Source organism: Perna viridis, chromosome 2 (genome assembly GCF_037379345.1).
Source record: "Perna viridis isolate PV_CMFRI_1.1 ecotype Kerala chromosome 2, ASM3737934v1, whole genome shotgun sequence".
Classification (NCBI taxonomy): Eukaryota; Metazoa; Mollusca; class Bivalvia; order Mytilida; family Mytilidae; genus Perna; species Perna viridis.
In genome coordinates, this window is record NC_142446.1 from 9,019,984 (window position 1) to 9,041,883 (window position 21,900).

The following is a 21,900-nucleotide window of genomic DNA, read 5'->3' on the forward strand; positions in this document are numbered from 1 at the left end:
AAAAGAATTCATTTGGATTGCAAGGCGACACGAAAGACAAAAATTCAAAGATGAAATTTGACCCTAGAGCGGTGAACAAGTACAAAGTGAACTTTAACCCTTATGAAATGATGAAACAGATTATGGGAATCTATCAACAATCAGAAGAAAGAGAAGTTGGTCCTTTTTTAGGACATGGTCATCACGACAGTGCTGATCAGTCCGAGCACGTTAAATTTTCGACGCTTTCCAACTTTGATAAAGATTAATCAATTTCTGTATAAGTTTTCTATGTGTAATTATGCCATAGGCATCGTTCTGCATATCTTCAATTCTGGCCTGCTGTTTTCTATTATAGTTGCCACGTTTGATTTGGTTTTGTCCCTTTTGTATCTCTTCTGTTTGGTGTAAATGTAAAAACAGTCTAGTTATTTCTTACGATACACCCTGTTTTACTTGGTTTTATTGCATAGCCAATTAGCCAAATGTCATTTTCATTCAAAGAACATTATGATTAAAGTTCACCAAGCGATCTCTATATTTGGCGACTAAATCATCGAATGAAACAGGCATATCTGATATCCCCATCTTCAATTATTTAGATGTTTTGGCAGGTGCCAATTGACATCGTTATGTACGGAAATCGTGAACTGTAGATAAATATTGGTCAGTTGGGATCGAGAATCACCTGCTTCGTTATCTTTGACATGATATAGAACACCAGTGGTCACAGAATAGCCGGACATACACATAGAGAATGGTTTGGAAGACGGCCATTTTCGGGTTTTTGTTGGCTTTTGATGGAGTGGTTATCAAAGGTATGTTTAAATGTATTTGACAAGAAATGTTACGATAAAAAACTTTCGACAGAGTTAGATAAACATATTAATCATAAAACATTGATATAAGTTACAGATTATAGCGAGCACCGCGAAGCGATGTGAGCTCTACGGTTATTACGTGTACTTTCTAAATTTCCCTTAAGGTTCCCCAATATATAACCTGGCAGCAGGGGTAATATTTTCGTTCCACAAGTTTCTATCAAATATAACCCCAGGTCACCAGTGACGTCTTCTGTCTTTCGATTGGCTGAGTGGATATGACGTTATTTTATTCATTTTATTCGTTCTAATTTACAAATTAAAAAAAGCAACGTTTAAATATTTCTTTCAAATTATTTAGATTACCTTTCGATACAAATGCACAATAAATAAGTTATTTTGGCTAATTTCATCTAGGTTTTTACTTTATTTCATAAGCGGCAATTTATTCATATATAGGGTGTGTAAGTCTCGTTCTGGTTTCCTTTTCTTTACTGGAATTTCCGACGTAGAACGTACTGAAAACCGAAGACCGGTCTGCATTTAATTGTTTACTTCCGGGAACTCGAAACGCTATATACCAATGCATTTTTATCGATATTTTTAGGTAAAAAGATATTTTGCCCTTGACACTGAACTCAACGCTCTCTAAATGACTTATCTCCATGCATTTGAATGGTAGACTAGGACCCATTCTTGTGAAATCACGGGGTCACATTGGCGAGACTTACATACCCTATTGTGCATATCCGTGACCTGAGTCTGTATGTTTAGCGATCCTAGGGTCGCTTATGATATGGACCAGTGAACCAGATTACCCCCAATATACTAACGAAAAAAAAAGTCATGTCCCGGAAGTAACAAAAAGTGACTGTCATTACGGAGAAAATTCATTTCCTTCAATAAAAAAAATAAATATAGGTTAAGGTTACGTTTCAGTAAAATAAAATTATCTTTTTCTGATAGTTTTCAAGTCTTTTTCTATTTTTTTTTACTTATTTAAAGATGTGGATGCGGTGTTTTTAAAAACTTCGGGAAACAGGTGGATGTTCGTACGTGTATCTCTGCTGTTCCACTGTTGCTGTTGTCAAGAACCTCACCCGCCTTGGAAAAAATATAACTCCGATTGTATTATCCAAATCGAAGCATAGCTTTTCTAAGATAGGAAAGGCAATCATTTTCGTGTTTGGTATTAGCAGCTGTCGTCTGAATGTTTACGTCACATGATATGTGTAAAATATTCCCACCATCCGTGGAAAACTGTAATATTTCCGGTATCTGTACAGATTGATCTGACCGGCCAAAACTGAAATGGATGTTGCTAGAGATGCCCTTAAGGGATCAAAAATGTAAAGTATTGCGGAGTGCTATAAGTTATTGACCATTTTGAGAGCGAGGGGAAAGGGGTAAGGGATTGGAATTTTGGAGAAAAAAAAAGTTATTCATTTATTGAAAAAAACTCCCCCATTAATTAACAAGACAGAAGCAAAAATTTTCCTCCGTGTCGACCCACTTCTTTGTAATGTCCTTCATTATTTTTACGAGTCTCACACAGACGGTACATGTATGGTAAAGCTCATGGTGCTCGCTGATTTAGACATTGCCTACTCCATATTAATCACTTTGGATTATGTTGAGTGATATTTTAACTATAAATGGTTGATATAACATTGTATTTTACAGCGCAGTCAAACAGCACATCCGGTGGTGGGTCATCCGGAATGAGTGGTTCTAGCCAGAGTGGCAGTGGTCCTGGATCGATGAGCCCTAGTAGCAGTGGTTCTGGGTCGATGAGCCCTAGTGGCAGTGGTTCAAGTCAGAGTGGTAGTGGTTCGAGTGGAAGTTCAAGTGGCTCACTTTCCCAAAATCTTCAGCCACCGTCATTTTTAACAAACCCATCTCAATTTCTTGGAGGAGGAAGTCAGTCTGGGTAAAATCTCTATAGGTCGATTAACATGTTTTCTAAAATTAAGTTGGAAATAATGTTATGCATCCTAAACAAATTGCCTTTTATCCTAACGAGCTAATATGAAGACGCGATCGAATATGCAAACGCGTAGGGAGGGGATGCTGGGACAAGACAACATAGGAAACACACGAAGAACAAAACATACAACACATAAGAACAAAAGAGTACACATTAAAAAACGAAATGCACGTATCCCACTAAAACCCAGGTTGAACCCGAGTGCTCCTTCAGTTTGAGCAGTTCCTGCTTTTTGCAGGACACCAGCTCTTCTGCTCGCTGAATGTCAAATCCGACAAAGGTGAAGGGTTCACTGGTCATATTTATATAGGACACTTTTATTGGTCTGCCAGGTAATTGTAAATGCGTACCGCCCTTAGGACTACTTAATCTATAAGCATCATATTCATGTTCCAGTAGTCCTGGCGTCAATGGCGAGTTCACCAATTATCTTGAAATTGCCAAATCTTCAAGTTCATCCCTCTAACATACAGTTGATTTTAGTCCGAGGTCGCCAATTATATTAGATATTGGCACATAGGGTCACACTCCATATCGGTCTAATAGCGACGGCTAAGGGATAAATATATATTTTTTTAATTGTATCTGAATACTATTTCAATCCCTGTGACAAACATGGTTGGTTTTCATGTCAAGTTTTGCTTGCTCTGTTCCTAACAAGTGGTGGAAGCGGTGGTGGGAGTTCTGGAGGAACCGGCAGCATGAGTTCAAGTGGATCTAGCAGTGGGGGTAATTCTGGAGGAACCAGCAGCATGAGTTCAGGTGGATCTAGCAGTGGGGGTTCACAGATGCCAAACTTTGATCCGAACAAAGTAAATCAAATTCAAGCCAGTTTCTTAGACCCTTCTAAACTTCAGCTTGGACAAGGAGGAGGAGGGGGAAGTGGGTTTAACCCTGATCAGTTCAATAGTATGTCATTCAGTTTCTTCAATCCCAGTGCAATGACTGCAGGCAGACGTACGTATTCAATATTTAACACATTTGTTCCTTCATATAAAGTTTTGACGATATTTTTATCTTTATTTTTAATGTTTATTGTCCATAAGTAAATAGATAAAATCTATTTTTTTCATGAACAGAATAGTATTTTATATTTCTCTAAGGATACCCCCATTTAAACCGGTATTTCATTTAATCGGTACCATAGTTTTCCGATAGAAGATTATAAAGGATTTTTTCTTCAACACAATGACCAGGTATTTTAGTAATTTACCTTTGACAATAGAAGGGATATTGCTATGTATAGTAGACGTCTAAATATTATTTTTCAATTTTAAAACCAAACAAATGTTTTTAGGGTGAAAATATTTTTTATAAAAAATAAGTTTTGTGATTCATGTTGAACATTAGAAAAATTAGGTAGTTTTAATCTAACTATGACTTACTGAACTCCTCTAAACTAAAATGAAACGATATTTTCCGTAACAATCAGCGACTTCTTCCACTCCTAACAGGCGCGTAGCTGAGGCCAAATTGAAGTGTAGGCAAAATTACGGCAGGGGGTCCAGGGGGGCGAAGCTCCGCGGAGATAGCGTTTTAGAGCATCATTTATGCCTCTTCTGGATGTATTTTATCTAAAAAAAAAAATTGGCAAAATTAAGTACAGGCAAAAGCTTTTTTGCCTAACGGCAGCTACGCGCCTGCCTAAATTTCTTTTTTAGTGGGTTTGGTGTGTAATACGCGTTTGCCATGATATTCAAACGAGCTAAACCGATTTTCGCTTACGAGAAAATATAATTCGCATATGAAAAAGACAACTTAGAGTTCATACATGTTTTCCTACATTGATAAAGTTTAGAGATCTGTAATGTTCACACTTAACATGATCTTCTATGTAAAATAGAGTGATTACTCGATAAAAAGTAAGATTTTAAAGTCATTCCTTGAAAAAAGTCCACATTGCCTTGTTTTAGGTCGACGACAGGCAAGTCAGAGTGGGTCCAGCAGTGGAGGATCTAACAGTGGAAGTCAACCGCCAAAGTTTGATCCGAATTCAGTAAATCAAGTACAGTCTAACATGTTAGACCCATCCAGTTCTAAACTTGGAACAAGTGGAGGCGGTGGCTCAATGTTCAATCCTGACCAGTTTAATACAATGAAATTTAATTTTTTCAACCCCAAGGCTCAGACCAGCGGTGGCGGTGGTAGTAGTGGTGGAAATAGCGGGGGACAACCCCCAAAGTTTGACGCTAACAAAGTCAATCAACTACAGACCAATATGTTAGACCCCTCATCATCAAAACTAGGGACCAGCGGCGGAGGAGGGGCTGGCTTCGACCCTGATCAATTTAATTCTATGTCTTTCAACTTTTTCAATCCACAAAACCAACTTGGAAAATAAGGTTCGTCCCAATCGTGATTAGAAAAAACTGAATTTTTAATTTTTAGTCGAAGATTGTAATATTAAAAATACTTAAACAGCAGTTTGAAAATAGCAAATTCAGAACTTTCACTTTGTTCCATTCTATCCAAGTGGTGTTATATGCATGCATGTTACAGTCAGGCGGTGATTAAAAATACAAAATACCGTTCTATTATAGAGCAATCTAATTCTATGAAAGTCTATAAAAATCAGACAATATTGGTTTTTTGTGCATGTCAAAAGCTCGCCAAATTCACCTTTGTTTCTTATTCGGAAAAGGTTACAGACCATTCAGTCTTAGCCATTCCGTTGGTCCATTTTAAGATACAAATTATATAGACCGTGTACGAAGAAATATCGTCATTGATTTGGTTCATTTAATCGAGATGTGAATGCATGTATACAGAAACGGCTATAATTGCGTAAAATATATACAAAAACATTGTTAGTTGTGTTTTGCCTCTACCAGTCTCTGAATATTATATGTCTTCAAATCAAGCAAACTTTGTTTGAGGTGTGGTACATAAAGAAAAAAAACCGTATTGGTACCTCAGTAACCTCCAGAAATAACCGTCAAAGTGTTTGTAAAGTTAGCCATTTTTAGATATTGATAGATCAAATTTAGTTGAAGGGTACTATGGTTAAATGGAGGGAATTTTTTCCCACACCTTTTTCCTATATAAGCAGTCAAAAAATATCTTTGTCACATACACTTCAGGATGAATTTAAATAGCTTTTTGGTTGTTTTCTTGATGTAATATTTTTAGGCAAAAAGAACAAATTGAGAATTATGACGTGCCACCCATAGCCGATACACAAAATAGTACTTAATACGTTTCGAAAGCGTTTTTAGAAAACTCATGCTAATGTCTTTCAGCTGAAACGGTTTCAAGGTGAATCGTTTATCGTTGACGCGTGGACGCAACACGCGTTTTCGATACGTTTTGATAGTTTTCGAAACGTATTGAACACTCGTGTTAACGCAGCATAAATACTGTACATTTCAATGTAATTTTCGTGAAGGTTTCTTTCGCTTAGTTTTCTACAACTTCATGGGAGAAAACAATGCTTTCACTATAAAACCTCTAATTTATGTCATTTCTCTGTTCACCACGGTATAATTTAGACTTGATCATCGCAAGCAATAAAAGTAACTGAAACTACTCCCACATGAAAGGTTCTCTTTTTAATGGGAAATCGGCAAAAGCACATGCAGTATAAAAGTTGACTGCTGTTTATCGGTTGCATGATTTATGTTTAGTCTAATCACTTGGAATTAACAATTTCTAATCATTGTTGTCTTTTTTCAGGTAAAGGAATTATTTCCAGTGCGTGTTTCAAGGACAGCTGTATAATATGAGATTGTTTTTAAAAGTATAATACCACACAATGTTCTTTTTTATTTCCCCTGAACAATGATGTGGTATTAATCAGACCGAATGAATACAAGTTGATTAATAAAGAATCTGAAAAAATACTTAACTGTAACATGGTAAGAATACCTAACTGTAACATACATGGTAAAAATTCCTAACTGTAACATGGTAAGAATACTTTACTGTAACATGGTAAGAATACTTAGCTGTATCATGGTCAGAATACTTTACTGTAACATGGTAAGAATACTTTGCTGTAACATGGTAGGAATACTTAGCTGTGACATGGTCAGAATACTTTACTGTAACATGGTAAGAATACTTTACTGTAACATGGTAAGAATACTTAGCTGTAACATGGTAAGAATACTTTACTGTAACATGGTAAGAATACTTAACTATATTTAGTAGTTTTGGTTTACAACTTTATTTGTTAACAGGACACAAATTTTACCAACTTATGATTTTTTGTCACAACAATAATATACAATACATGAATTACAACATTCAGGGCATGCGTTATTAAAAATGACAGTTTTGAATTAGATTTAACAGGACAATGAGAAAAAAAATCAAAGACTGAAGTCTTCAAAGTCGCTAATCGTGAAATATTCATTGTCACTGAATGGCTTACCTTCAGCATCCGAAATGGTACAAATGCGATATGCGCTAATATCAGGTGACTTCCGCTACAATCTTGGTTCCCTAGATATTATTGCGTACTCTTCCGTAACCGTTATGACCCGAATGGTTTCAATCATCCGGAACAAGATTAAACAACTGGCAATGGCTATTAATTGGAAAGAGTGAATATGCAAAATATATATATATATATATAATAAATAGGATAATCAATTGGTTATCGTGAATAACCAAAATCGTGCCAAGAACGCTTGAGGATTTAACTCGTGCGCGGAACAAGTTCCGAACGCGCTTTAAATCTAGGCGTTTATCGGCACTCGTGATGATATATATCATCCTCAAGCGTTCTTGGCACGATTTTGGTTATTCACGATAACCAATTGATTATCCTATTTATTATATAGATTTTCTTCATAATTTATCGATATTTTCAACATGAATTTTAAATTCTGTGATTGACGGATTGATATCAAAGTTGTGACGTTTTGGCGGGGGAAAGTGCAAGAGTGAAATTACCGAATTTATTTCACAATGTGAATTATAGAAATTTATTACACTGGGAACATTCGATAAAACACTGCTATCTATAATAAATATAGATATCGGTGTCCTGAAAATATATATGACCTTTATACAATCAATTGTAACGAACGCCTGTGTTTGAATCGGAAACTGGGTAATATTACATAAATTCAATGGTGAATGCTAAACGATTATTTAATCTTTTAATGTAAACTTTCCGTTTTAATACAAGCAAAAAACACGCATAGACACGTGTATGATACGTTTAAAAAAAAGTACGCTGCAGTGATCTTTGGGTAGCTTATGATATTGACCAGGGAACCAGTTTAGGAACCAGATTAAGCAGCTGGCAATGAATATTCATAAACATCGGGCATGCTAATGTATATTTAATGAATGTATTCAATTTCTGATTAGTTTATACGCTATAACCTAATTTGGGTCCGTTTACGCTGAAACATAATCCGCGAACGGACCCAAATTAGGTTATAGCGTATAAACTAATCAGAAATTGAATACATTCATTATATTTTAATTAAAAATAAAAAAAAATTGACATATCCATCACTTTTATTAACACTGAGTAAACAGTAACTTTAATTTTCCCGCCATGTAGTAATTCTAGCAAACAAATTGGTCGCCATTTTAAAATCAGCAGTAAGACGCTGTCATTTCATCACTGGGAAATGTTCAGTTATTTTCCAAAATTGAAGATAAAGTTATTAAAGCAGGAATTTGACATAAACCCGGCGGACATAAAGTTAGTTAATAATTTATTGTCACAAAAACGTTTTTTGTCAACAAACCAATCAAATGTCAGGAATCTCATCAAATTGAAATATGACCTACATAGTCTTGTAAAAAGCCTCAGTGCATTAATCAGAAATTGGGCAATGTTCAAAGCTAACCGACCATTTCATGTAAACTTCCCGTTCTCGTACAAGCAAGAAACACACGTAAAACACATGTTTATGATACTTAAAAGGTATATTTTTTTTTTTATCTCGAATGAAGCTAGAACTGTGTCGCTATGGCGATAAATACGGGGAGGATCTGCAGCATTACGTGGCGTTAAATATATATATTAAGGGAAACCATATGCGAATAATAAGTACTGAAATTACGAGTGCAAGAATTTATTAGCGACTTGAAAACCATTAAAAAGTTTGAGAAATATATGTACAAAACTGAAGAGGAACATAAAGGGGACGAATAGATGAGCTGTTTTCTTTCTTGCACGACACCGATTTTACATCCATAATATTAGATCAGAAATCTTTTTTGATCTTTTATTGAATATGAAGACATCAAAAATAGGAATATTTTCTTCGTACATTAGACCAGTACTACTTCTGGTAAGCAGTGAAACATACATTCTTAAACGAGTTAAGAACAAACTCTCAAATAGTATAGTACGGTTTTCTGTATAAGTTTTGCATTCGAGAAAATAATGGTAGACATCACCGCAAACACACGAAGGATCAGTAACAATATGAGCTCTATGTAGATCGTAGTTAAAGAAAGACACCGAACTTCGCAGCTAGGCGAAACAAACGTTTATTTTACGAGGATCGTAATTGAAATATCGAAAATGTCTGTCTTCGCTTTGCACGTTTAAAACTTGATATTGAATTTACATTTCGCACGTCTTCATTTAAGTTGTTCCATTGTTTTATAGAAGACGGTATAAATGATCGATTCATTAGTCTGAACAAGACTGGAATAAGTTCATGGAGATGGCTTATTTGTATTTTGTAAAACATTTGTAATTTACTCTTATTTTGCCGGTCAGACAATTTTTTCCAACCTGTTTCGTCGTATTTATAGTTACATTTCATAAATATTGGAAGAGTAATATAAGAGCCAATATTCTAGCGGAAATCAAAAGAATGTAATCTTGGGACAAAGACACTAAACTGGACAAATATGTTATCAATAAAAAATTCGAGCATTTTGAAAACATCTTCGGTATATTTGGACAATGATTTGGAAATATTTTTACTAAGTATGAGGAATCTCTACCGAGAACTACATATTTGGAAGACCTGTTACTATCCTCGCGGCTTCTAATTGCAGTTTTTTTTTCTAATTTGTTAGAGTGAGTGATATCGCAGTTATCCCAGACCTCACTGTCATATTTTAAAATCGGGTATATAAAGACAGGACATAACTTATTGAGATTTTTTTCCTATTTCACCTAAATTTTAAATTTCGAAGTACAAACAAGTGTTTGGATACACTTAGAATAAGGTTATCAATGAGGATATTCCATTTACCATGATCAGAGGATGTTACTCCGAGATGCTTGTGAGTAGCTGTATTTTGTATTTGCATCCCATTAAACGATTCAGTAAAAGGCTCCGTTAATTTGATCGTCTATCCTACATAACAACACCTAGATGAGCTGTCCCGTACTAGCATACATTGTGTACCAAGTTACAACCCTAGATTAATCCTAGGAGGAGGAATGACCCGGCCAGCGAAAGCTATATTTTATCTGGCCGAGTGGTCTAGGGCGCTTGACTTTTGTGCAGGCGGTGTTGCTATAGATGTCAGCGGTACGAGTTCGAGTCCCGCGGAGGAAACGACCAAAAATTTGGAACAGTTCTAACATCGTTGGAAATTTTTCAGACCCTTCTATGCTTGCATTATCTTCCATTTATCAATTTGATCCGATGGAGCAGTGTAGCTAATAGAGTCGTCACATTCTGAGACGTTTATATATATATAGAAAGGTCTGAAAAATCCCCAACGATGTTAGAACTGTCAAATTTGCGATGCAAATTTTTTGTCGTTCCCTCCGCGGGACTCGAACTTGTACCGCTGTGACATCTATGGCAACACCGCCTGCACGAAGTCCAGCGCCCTAGACCACTCGGCAGCGAACAGTCGTCACATTCTGAGACTTGTATAATATTGATTTGTTGTGACATGCATCATTAATTTGATCCTCTATCCTACATAATAACATCTAAATGAACTGTCCCGTACTACCATACATCGTGTACTAAGTTACAGCCCTAGATTAATCCTACGAGGAGTAATGACTTGGCCAGCGAAAGCTATATTTTATAGCCTAGCTGGCCGAGTGGTCTAGGGCGCTGGACTTCGTGCAGGCGGTGTTGCCATAGATGTCACAGCGGCACAAGTTCGAGTCCGGCGGAGGGAACGACCAAAAATTTGACAGTTCTAACATCCAGACCTTTCTATACGTTTACATATCTTCCCTGTATCAATTTGATCCGATGGAACAGTGTAGCGAATAGAGTCGTCACATTCTGAGACGTTATATATATATATATATATATATATATATATATATATATATATATATTATGTATATATAAGGAATAGCAAAGGTCCCAGTACAGATCCCTGGTGTGACCCCAGCTAGAACAGTAGCGAAGGAATAAAATGCAGATTTGTTCACTACTTCTAGCAACATTCCTTTAATACCATACGAGTTTAATTTACATAAAAGGCCACGATAATAGACTATCGAAAGCTTTAGAGAAGTCACAGAAGACAAAACAATTGTATTATTTTTTACTCCAGTGAGTTCAGAACTATGTCATACAATTCTAACAGCTGGTGCACAGTTGACTGTTGAGGTAGAAACCCTGATTGATATTCATAGCTTGATTTGTTACCGACGAGATTGTAAACAAGTTTATAAACTACTATTTCCATAATTTTACCCACAATACTAGAAGAGATTACAAGGCGATAGTTTGGGGGAATAGATTTGTCTCCTTTTTAGGCATAGCAGTAACCTTTTCAATCAGAATAGTATATATTTTGGTATACCCCGAAATGTGTAACTGTACCCGTACGCCTAACAAATTCCTCGTACCCAAATCACTATATCGTCAATCTTCCTATTATTATTAGGATTTTTATACTGAAACTTTGTCCCAAAGTTTTGAATGCTGTTTTATACCAATTGAAGTTAAAACTAGTTAAAAGTAATGTGTAAACGGAAGTTACCGTACTGAATTAATAAATGAATTTCCAGTCCGAATTATATATTTTTCTGAAAACATTCAGAGGTTAAAACTTCACTTTAAGACTTTGGACATTTTGAAAGATTTGATATTAATTTATAAAAAGAAATGCCGGAGTTTTAATTCTATACCGTACTGTAGCACGAATCCCCGTACCAGCAAATTAAAGAATGAATACGATCTTATCGAGAATGAAAAAGAAAGTCTCATAAATAGAATCTTCTGTGATTTCTATTTATCGCTCTTGAATAATAATGGTGTTCTAATGTGAAATATATAAAATTGTATAAATAACAAAAATACCGTACTTCGATTTTGGGTACGGGAATTTGGGTTACACGTTTCGGTACTTTTGAAATCTGAAAATCGAATAAAAATCGAATTTTCGAAAAACTATTTAAGTCATTGATTCAAGCCTGGCCATTATATCATTTTGTAAATGTGTACAAATTATCAGCTGGAAATATCACGTAATAATGAAGAAATAGACAAAAGAGTATTTGGATACGGGTACTGGTTACAGATTTCGGTATGTACCATATATTATGTTGTAAAGATTTGTTGAAGATAATTTGAAGAGGAGCTGTCAATATTTGGGGGGAGATCTTATTACTTACTTTGTCAGACCTGGTAATAATCAGATCGAATGTGTATGAACTATACCGTGGTAATGATCAGACCACACGAGTACTTAACTACAACGTGGTAATAATCAGACGAATTAAATACTTTCAAACAATAATCAGACTAAATGAATTCGTATCTATAACGTGGAAATAATCAGACCGAATGAATTCTAACTATAACGTGAAATAATCAGACCGAACAAATGATTAACTTGTAATGTGGAAATTATAAGACAGAATGAATACTAAATAAAAATCAGATGAATGAATTCGTAACTGCATCGTGGTAGTAGTCAGACCGAAAGCATACTTAAATTTAACGTGGTAATAATCAGACAGAATGAATTCTAACTATAACGTGGTAATAATCAGACCGAATGAATTCTAACTATAACGTGGTAATAATCAGACCGAATGAATTCTAACTATAACGTGGTAATAATCAGACCGAATACTTAACAATTACATAGTCATAATTACACCGATTTTGCTTTTTAACTACGTGAGTATTCAATATAAATGGTGCATCAATGAAAAGAACGGAGTTTCTTTTACCTTGGAACATTTACAGGGTGTACAAGCATACGCATCGTGTTACAAACCGCCATGCTACTAATTATTAACAGAAGTCTACGGGGACAAAACAGAAGTGAAATTAAGTTTGTTTATTAATCGATATTTTTTTTTAATAATTTTTCAAAAAATCATATCGGCCATTTATTTTTCCCTAATTTTCACTATTTAAATAGCATTTTAGTTTTAATTTTGAATTTGTAAATTATTCAGTAATTCAGCAAAAAAATTGTGTGTCGTGAAATTGCAGTGAAAACGTATACATTTTTTATCTTAACCTTTCTGATATCAACCATATTTTTCATTTTTTGCACATGAATGTTCAAGTTGTTGTTATAAGGAACGGTTTAAATTATTAAAAGCAAACATTATTGCAAAAAAATGAATAATCGGCTGAATCATAATCAGGGTGGAAATTTTAGTGTCACAATTAATCACTTTTTGAACATTTTCTCCGTTCCATGGAAATATCTCTCAGAATTTCCGTACAAAACAGGTTGTAATCTTTAGAGTGACTAGGGTACGGACTCTACATAAAACATAAGTACAAGTACATGATTTGACAAACTTGCATTTTTGAAATCCGAACTAACATTGATTTTCAAACATGACATATAATATTTGAAATTATACAGTTTAATGTAAGTATATAAGATTTCTTGAAAAAAAATATTCATAGATCAGTATTGATTTAAATTTTGTTGATTTATTGTTCTGTTTTCAATTAATTTCAAAATTTTAATAAGCATGTCTTTTTCTATCTCTAACTTAACTTACACATACTAACTTTATCATAAACTTTTAATTTTACTTTTATCAATTAATGGACAAAATATGTTGCTTTTTTAGGAAATTGAGCGGAAGACTTACGGACTCTACAAAATTGACTTGCTATGAAATATATCTATAAATTGTATATATAATAGTTCTGAAAAACCGTGGTATGATAGCAAATAGGGAAGTCCAGTTTTTTTTCCGTAACTACATGAACTATATGAAACAGTAAAATTGAGAAATAAATCATGGAAACTCCATTTTATCATTGTTTCACCACGGCTGACCATTTATGCCGCATTATTTTACCCCGAGTTAAAGCGAGGGGTAAAATATCAGCATAAACGGTCAGCCCGTGGTAAAACAATGATAAAATGATGTTTCCGTGATTTATTTCGATTCCAATAGGACAATAACGGTACTTTTTTTTACATTTTCGTGACCTATTACGGTAACTTTAAACTGCATATTTGTCAATATTTGGCTGTACACTTTACGCTAGTTGAAATGGTCGCTAGTGAAACTTTGCTTTGTATTTTTATCAATTTAGATCGAAGATCAGAATTGATATAGCAGTCTCCAGAGCCTTTAAATTTGTAAAGCCTGGTGTAGCATCTGTAATTATAATCCCATTGGCACACCTCATTAAGGCTCACATGCAGATAGTTAGGTCCACTTAGTAGGTATTTATATTATGTAAATTTCAATTCTGTGATATTGACGCCAATAAACAAACCCAATAAACAACTTTTACTGCGAACTAAATATGTTGATTAATTTGGTTAATAATTAAAAATAGATGACCTCTTACCAGAACCTATTTATCTATATGCATTTACCCGAATAAACAAGTCATTCAGTGTCGATACATTCAAGTTGCCTATTTATTTTTAAACGCATAAAAACCATTTGATGTTTAGCTAGAAATGCAAACCCTGCAAGACTATAAATAGTCTTCAATCATAGAACTGAAATATAAAGAGGTGATTACCAATTGAAAGAACTCTCTCCAGATATTTCATGCAGACCTTGACGGATAAAAGGGGCAGTGGTTCCGATCAAGAAACTTGTATAAAGAAAAGAATTTCAGGCTATTTTTGCAGCTCATCTTTTGACCGTTTTGTTACAAAAGGTTAGCATAACCCGCGAAACCACCCTGACGTATCATTCACTGTATCGTGTATTTTAAAATACGGTTACCGCCTCGTGATACCGGAGATGGCAAATACAATCGAAACTTTGCATAGACAATGCCAAGGAATTTCGGTAATGAATTTCTCGGGCATTGTGACATTTTTGGTCTGGTGTTATTGCTTTTTGCAATAATCATTCTATTTGACTGTTTTGGCCATGTATATGTTATTAAAATATAGCTGTAGGTGCTCCAGGGCCTTAAATGTGCATAGCTAATGTTTTCTGCACCAGGCATGATTGGTGAAATTATATCACAGGGGCTTGCTCCCAGTATAAAATATTCAATCCGACTATTTATAATTCGAAGTATTTGGTGGTTATACCTGGGTTTATTTAATAGATTGGTTGCAGAGCAGTAAATAGTAATATGTTCGATTTTATCGGGGGGGATGAGTTGAAGCGAGTTACCACCAAATCTGGGATCCCCCTTTTCGTGTTATACACTAGTCGGGCTGGATATTTGATAGTGAGAGCAAGCCCCTGAGATTATATTATAAGATTTTATCGTTTTGTTATTGTACGTGTCTCTGGACTAGGTATCCAGAAACTAAGCGCTTTCACATGACACATAGCCAAAGGTGTCTATAGAATAACTTGCAGCATTTGAGCTATAAAGCTTATCAACTAAGAAATGTAGCTGGGTGAGAGGAACATATTTCTTAAGATACAATTTATATCAATGATTGTGGCTTAAGTTTGAGTGATTTAACAAAGAGTCTCGACCTGGAGGTCGATAAATTGAATTTCGACCTGAAAATTTAAAAACTGGGAATGGCCAACTAGTAGTTAGTAACTCAATTATGCACTATGTCGGAAAAGTTTTGTGTTCATTTCTCTAGGTATTCCATGTAAACCAATATCAAACCTGAATATGACGCAAAATAGAGCACTGCTACGAATCATTATGAATTTTGGTATTTGTGTGTTTTTAAAATGGCCTTTGTAATCAAGGAGTTCAATATATAAATCCTTGTTGTAATCAAGAAGTGAATTTAAAAATAAAACAGAGTTCAACATTAACCATTCATAACAATAAACTTAAGTTAAGATACGTTTGAATTCGATTACAGTATTTTCTTTTTATCCCATATTTTTTGCAATATGACGATTATTTGAGGCGTAAAAACTCAAACGATCGATATAAATTGATTCGGTACATTAGTAATTTGATTCATAATAGAAGGAATGGGCGAATAAAGTAGAACGATGATAGATATGGCAATAGTCGTTTGCATTATAATGCCTGAGTGTTCACAAATGGACAGGTACAATGTTTCAGTCATTGACGATTATTGTTTGGTTTCATACATGATGGCCGCTACCGAGTATGTGTGTAAGTGATTTTTACGGAATATAATATAACTTTTCTAAAAAAATAACGTTTAATATTTTTATTAAATATGAATTTGATGTTCATTCACGCTACTGAAGTGAATGAAAACAGCTGATACACATCTGTATGTCTCGTGTGTTTGTTTACATGATTAAGGTGGGCAGTAATTTACACACACACAAGCCACGCCCAATAAGTCGCGTGCTGCTCATATAGCAATCGAGAATCGACCACAGTTGTGGTCTCAAAGCCTGTTAAGGTCGTCATATAAGAACAACTCACTTTTTTTCTTAATTCCGTTTCTTATTTCATTAGATATTCTCTTCTTTCTCTTCTGAATTTCCTCAATGGCTGTCCGCCGTCTTGCTCGCCTATAGAGGGTGTTTTTCATGCGATATCTTCTTTGTCTGTTGTTTCCCCTGAGCACTGTCTGCACAAGAGTTAAGTACTTAACTTTCTGACCACTCTCATAGTTCTTCCTTTTTGGTTATAAATTTAACATCCTTCTGAAATGAATGAATTTTACTTTTTTCTAATTCATTTCCCAACCAAGACGCCTTTTTTTCTCTAAAATTGTTGATGTAGATGCAGAGTGCTGAAGTTTTTCTATCATGGCCACCTTCTTTTGGTTTGGAGTTTTTTTTATACGGAATGTCTTTTACTTTCATTCTTTTGAAGTACAGAGTTAACTTACTGTATGATGATGTTTGACCAGGTTCTGCTTTGTTGTTTGGAGACATCCGTTTTACTTTCATTCTCCATTTTATTTTTGATTGCTCACTTGTGTTTTTGTCGTTTAGAATCAATCTTCATTATATATTATCATATACGGCTATATCGCAATCACCTTGTCCTTCTATCCGTCCGTTACACTTTTCTGTAAAAGATTTCTCGGCTTCTATCGGAGGGAATGCTTAGATATTTAGTGTGTTACTGTTGCATGATTTTGTACCATGTCTCGTCTTTTCTGGTTCCCCACTCATCTACTTCCTGTTTACCAATCAACATAATATTTCTTATGTGGTGCATAAAGGAAATGTTCATAACAGATTTCTCAGCTTCCATTGGAGGAAACTAGATGTTAGGTAAATTGCCTCTGCATGATGACTTGTACCATGTCTCCCTCTCACAGGTTTGGCTGAAATGGTTGAGTGGAGATATTCTTAAGCACGATGTAGCGTGCAACATTTTGTTCATCAAAAGTAGTTTCTGAATCCTTGTCCTGTACTTGTCCTTTCCTCTTTAATTTTGATTTGATTTATATAGTATGTAGTATAATGTTGGAAAATCTTTGAAAATATGATTTTCGCTAGAATCAAAACAATTTTCGGCTAACACATTTTCAATATCATCATTTTAATGAGCAAAGCCCGATATTGTGCATTTACAGAAAATTGTCGTCAAAGATGCCTCAAAAACTGGAAAACTTGTTACCCACTTATCATGGAAGATTCAATATCAATACTTGTGATAAAGGAAATGACTAAAATGAAATAAAGTGACTTAAGTTCATGAAAATCATAATCGTGCTTATCAACAACTGATAAATGAAACTTCACGCTATTTCATTCTTCCAATATTGAGAACTGTCATGAAATTCAGGAAAACTTTATGTTTGATATTTAGTCTTTTTTCTGTGGTTATATGTAGCAAAAATGGTAAGCCAATATTTTATTTTAAAAGAGTGATTATACAAAATTGTACATCCTGTACACCTATAGTATGCAGAGAGAATTATAGCATAGTTATGTCAAACATTTAAAGCAAATATATTTTATACGCATTTTACAATGGCCCCGTGTGGGCCCAGGTGTCAAAAGAATAGGCCCGCAGCAGCGCTAAGCTTGTCGTAAAAGGCGACTAAATAGTGCTCAGAACCTTAGCCGGGGGCTAGGGCGCTTTGCCCACAGAGCAACTGGGTTGTGTGCCCCAGGTGGTGGAATTGGGTACCCCTGGCGTGCTTCATGCTGGAATTGTCAGGCCACAATTCGGAAAACCTGACCGCAACCCATAGTGGTGCGCCGTGTTGGGAAAGATGCCACGTTCCTCGCACGTTAAAGAACCCTTCTGTGGTATTCTCCACAGGCGGCTAAATTGACCGACCCTACCCACCTCTCCATTTTTCTAGTGGCAATCAAAATTTTACGACCCCATTATCCTTTTATCCCTTCCCATTTTTCTTTTCATCATTTCATGTTCATTTTATCACCTTTTTCATGTTCATCGCCTGAATATTGCTGAAATATTGCTGCTCGGGCGTTAAACCTCAACAATCAATCAATCAATCATTTTACAATGTCGAGATAGGCACCTGTAAATCTAGATAAAGCCTGATTGTATTATAGACTAGGCATTTTTTCTACGAGCTCAGTAACGATAGTAAATCGTTATCTCAACATCTTAGTTTATATTCTTAGTTCGGCAGTCTTTCAACCCTAACCACATGATGGGAAGTTACACTGGAGTTTCATCAATGTTCGGCAGTTTTAATCCAAATCAAATGATGTCTCAGTACACTGGAGGCGGCAATATGTTTAATCCAAACACTATGATAGGCCAGCAGAAACAAAATCCATCATCTAATACAGGACAAACGTCACAACAAAATAACTTACCAAATCAACAAAATACACCCCAGCAGTCATCAAGTGGATCATCCGGTGTAGTGAACAGTGGTGGAGGCACAGGTATGTCATTTAGCCCAAACAGTATGATTTCAACAGGAGGACAAGATGGTGGCATCCCAAAGTATGATCCAAACAACGTAGTGAACACTGGCGCTAAATATGACCCTAATGCAGCTAATAACGGAATGAGTGGTGGATCAGGGGGCTCAAAACCTTCTTTCACTAATGGTATGGGATTGAATGCACAACAGAAAATGCCATCTGGTGGACAAGGCTCTGGACCAAGCCAACAATTATCTTCTTCCGGTCAAAGCACAGCACAAACATCTGGACAAGTCTCTAGCCAACAATCTTCCACTTTTGGACAAGCATCCGGTCAACCGTCACAAGGACCTGTTATATTCGGACAAGCATCCGGTCAACCGTCACAAGGACCTGTTATATTTGGACAAGCGTCCGGTCAACCGTCACAAGGACCTGTTATATTCGGACAAGCGTTCGGTCAACCGTCACAAGGATCTTCTGCAACATTCGGACAAGCCTCAAATCAACAACCACAAAGTTCATCAAAAGGACAGCAACAACCTTTAGTACCTGCTTCTCAGTCTTCGTCTAATTTTGGACAAAGCAGTGGTCAACAGCAACAGTCATCAAATTCCCTTTCCGGAAGTGGAAGTCAGCAAACAACGTCATCTCAACAATCCAAAAACTGTGGATCTACGTCTTTCGATCCCGTTGCTGCAAATACTGGAGGAACAACAGGGTTTAATCCTCTAAACCCATTATTGGGTACGTGTCTACCATATAACTGTAATAAGTTACCTGTGTAATTTGAGGATTGCAACAATGATATTCAAATAATAACTGACAAGTTTTTTACATTAAGTAACTTATTTAAGTCGCAATATCGTCAACATTTAGCTGAATATTGATCTTATGAACAAGAAATTTAACTCAGTCGGATGTTTTTTTTTAGAAATCTTGGAGATGCCTACCTTAAAAACCTAAAATATATATATATATATATATATATATATATATAATTCGTTAAAATGACGAGAATGGATATGAGAATATGTCAAAGAGACAACCACCCCACCGGGATGAAAAATGTCAGCTCAGGGTGAATGACGAGCAAACCCTCACACCACAGGGCAGACTGCAGCTGGCCCCATAACAACATCATTCACAGGTCAAGGGAAATAGCTGCCCCCATATACTCTTGCAACATAAATAGTAAACTGAAAGTAAAAGCAAAACAATATATACAACATTTTGATTTTTATTGCCGTACAATTTCAAATTTAACTGCAGTTCTCTGAAATGATTAAATGTAAAAAAAAATCCCAATAAATCTGGCTTTTGTACAAAATATTGATATGGTAGCATCTAGTTTAAGAATTAGTCTTATAATGGAACACTATCCCACTTTTGCAGGTGGCAACACTTTGAACAAATTTATGGGACAGCAAGGGTGTGGTAAGAAACTGTTATTGTTGAACCAACGTAGGACAATTTTGTTAACATTTATTTTAGTTCACACACAAATGAATTGTGGTGCAGGTGGACATGTTTTTAAATATATTTTCATCTTTTTTTTTAAATTGTTTTGTGAAATCCGACAACATTGGATGAAACATCATTGATACCTTAAACATAACTGAAGTGATATACAAATGATGTATTGAGACAAGATGAACAATGTCGGTATCAAACCTATCAAAACCTTCAAAATTACTGCTTGTGTAAAAAATTCTCTCATTTCGAATATTGAATTATTCTGTCGAGCTATAATATAACGACTTAAGCCATTGTATTTATTAATATATTGAAATAGCAAGTGATAAAAACAATGGAGGGTTTGATCCTGGAGCAGTAAATATGAAGCAAGCGCAGCTTGGAACGAGTCTTAACATGTTTGGTGGTGCGAAAGGAGGTGAGCCAAATAAAATGGACGCAAGTTCTGTAATGGGTGGATCCTCCAGTATGATGGGTGGTGCTAATGCAGTGATGAACACGGGGCTTGGTTCTGGTGGCGGCAGCAGCAGTGGTACTCAGATAAATCCGATGAATATGATGGGATCAATGGGTGGAGGAAGTGGCTCACAGAATTTTAACCCTATGAACATGATGACCTCGATGGGAGGATCTGGCACTGGAACAAGTAGAGATGCAAGTATGTATATTTGTTTGTGTTTAGTATATCAGTGTAGAGGGGCGGATACAAAAATAAATGAAGAGGAAGGGGAAGGTCCGATTCAGAAATTTAAAAGAGGGTAGGGGTTTCAGGTATCATTTGCTCATTATCCCCTAACTTTCCACAATTTAACAAAATTGTTCATCACAAGGGGTAAGGTAGGGGTCCAACTTTCGAAACCCCAACCATGGATCCGCCACTGCCTGTAGATAAATTCGTTTTTAAATAGTCGCTTCAAATGCTTGCATTGTGGCTAGTCATGCTTTTCTGTCATTCTCGCTTAATACCTCTATGGTGTCTTGTATGCTGTTGATTTTTGTGGTAGACAGTGGATCAAGCAAGTCTGAACAAGCAACACAAACTGGGAGCTCAGCTCAGTCAGGAGGGAACCCTATGGATCCATTGGGGGCAATGACTGGTAGGTTTTTCGGATAATGTCAAACTAGTAGTATACGTAATTCAAATTACCCTTGATGACATTTTAGTTTTCGATGACTCCCAATACTCACTGAAATAGAACCTTCGAATTACAAACAAATAGTATACATATAGAAGACATATTTGCGATAAAAATGATCGACATTTGATGTACTAACCTATTTGCGTATACAATATTTAAAAAAATGTGGTTCAGATTTTTTGTTTAAGAAGCTAGTTTTACTCAAATTACAGGTGGAGTTGCCAAGTTTTCTGGAGGCAGTAATATGATGGATCCAATGGGTTTTATGAACGGTACCATAAGTGTTGCTTGCTTGTCAGTTTTACATGTTGCCATTGTAATCTAGTTATTAAATCAATTATCTTATCAAATGTGAGAAAATATATAAAAAAAAAAAAAAATACTGATAAAATTTACAATAATATATCCTCTTCCGTTAGAAAC

The 21,900-nt window shown here is 35.5% G+C and overlaps 2 protein-coding genes across 7 annotated transcripts in view; both read left to right on the top strand.

The window, feature by feature from the left end:
• Positions 1-707: 707 nt before the first annotated feature.
• On the top strand, positions 708-6,535 carry LOC148623549 (uncharacterized). The gene is made up of 5 exons (XM_088571142.1): positions 708-797; positions 2,484-2,730; positions 3,449-3,744; positions 4,701-5,129; positions 6,460-6,535. The coding sequence occupies exons 1-4, from the start codon at positions 737-739 to the stop codon at positions 5,126-5,128; spliced, it is 1,032 nt and encodes a 343-aa protein (XP_088427268.1). The 5' UTR covers positions 708-736; the 3' UTR covers position 5,129; positions 6,460-6,535.
• A 9,492-nt stretch (positions 6,536-16,027) lies between these two features.
• LOC148623550 (uncharacterized) overlaps positions 16,028-21,900 on the top strand; it is a 29,250-nt gene continuing 23,377 nt past the window's right edge. The window contains exons 1-6 of one of the 6 annotated variants that reach the window (XM_088565429.1): positions 16,028-16,193; positions 18,611-19,609; positions 20,258-20,299; positions 20,658-20,996; positions 21,343-21,435; positions 21,690-21,749. In XM_088565429.1, the coding sequence (XP_088421555.1) occupies positions 16,067-16,193; positions 18,611-19,609; positions 20,258-20,299; positions 20,658-20,996; positions 21,343-21,435; positions 21,690-21,749 (1,660 nt within the window). In that variant the 5' untranslated portion in view covers positions 16,028-16,066. The remainder of the gene's footprint in view (positions 16,194-18,610; positions 19,610-20,257; positions 20,300-20,657; positions 20,997-21,342; positions 21,436-21,689; positions 21,750-21,900) is intronic. The other 5 variants (XM_088565431.1, XM_088565427.1, XM_088565433.1 and 2 more) reach the window with 5 other exon arrangements.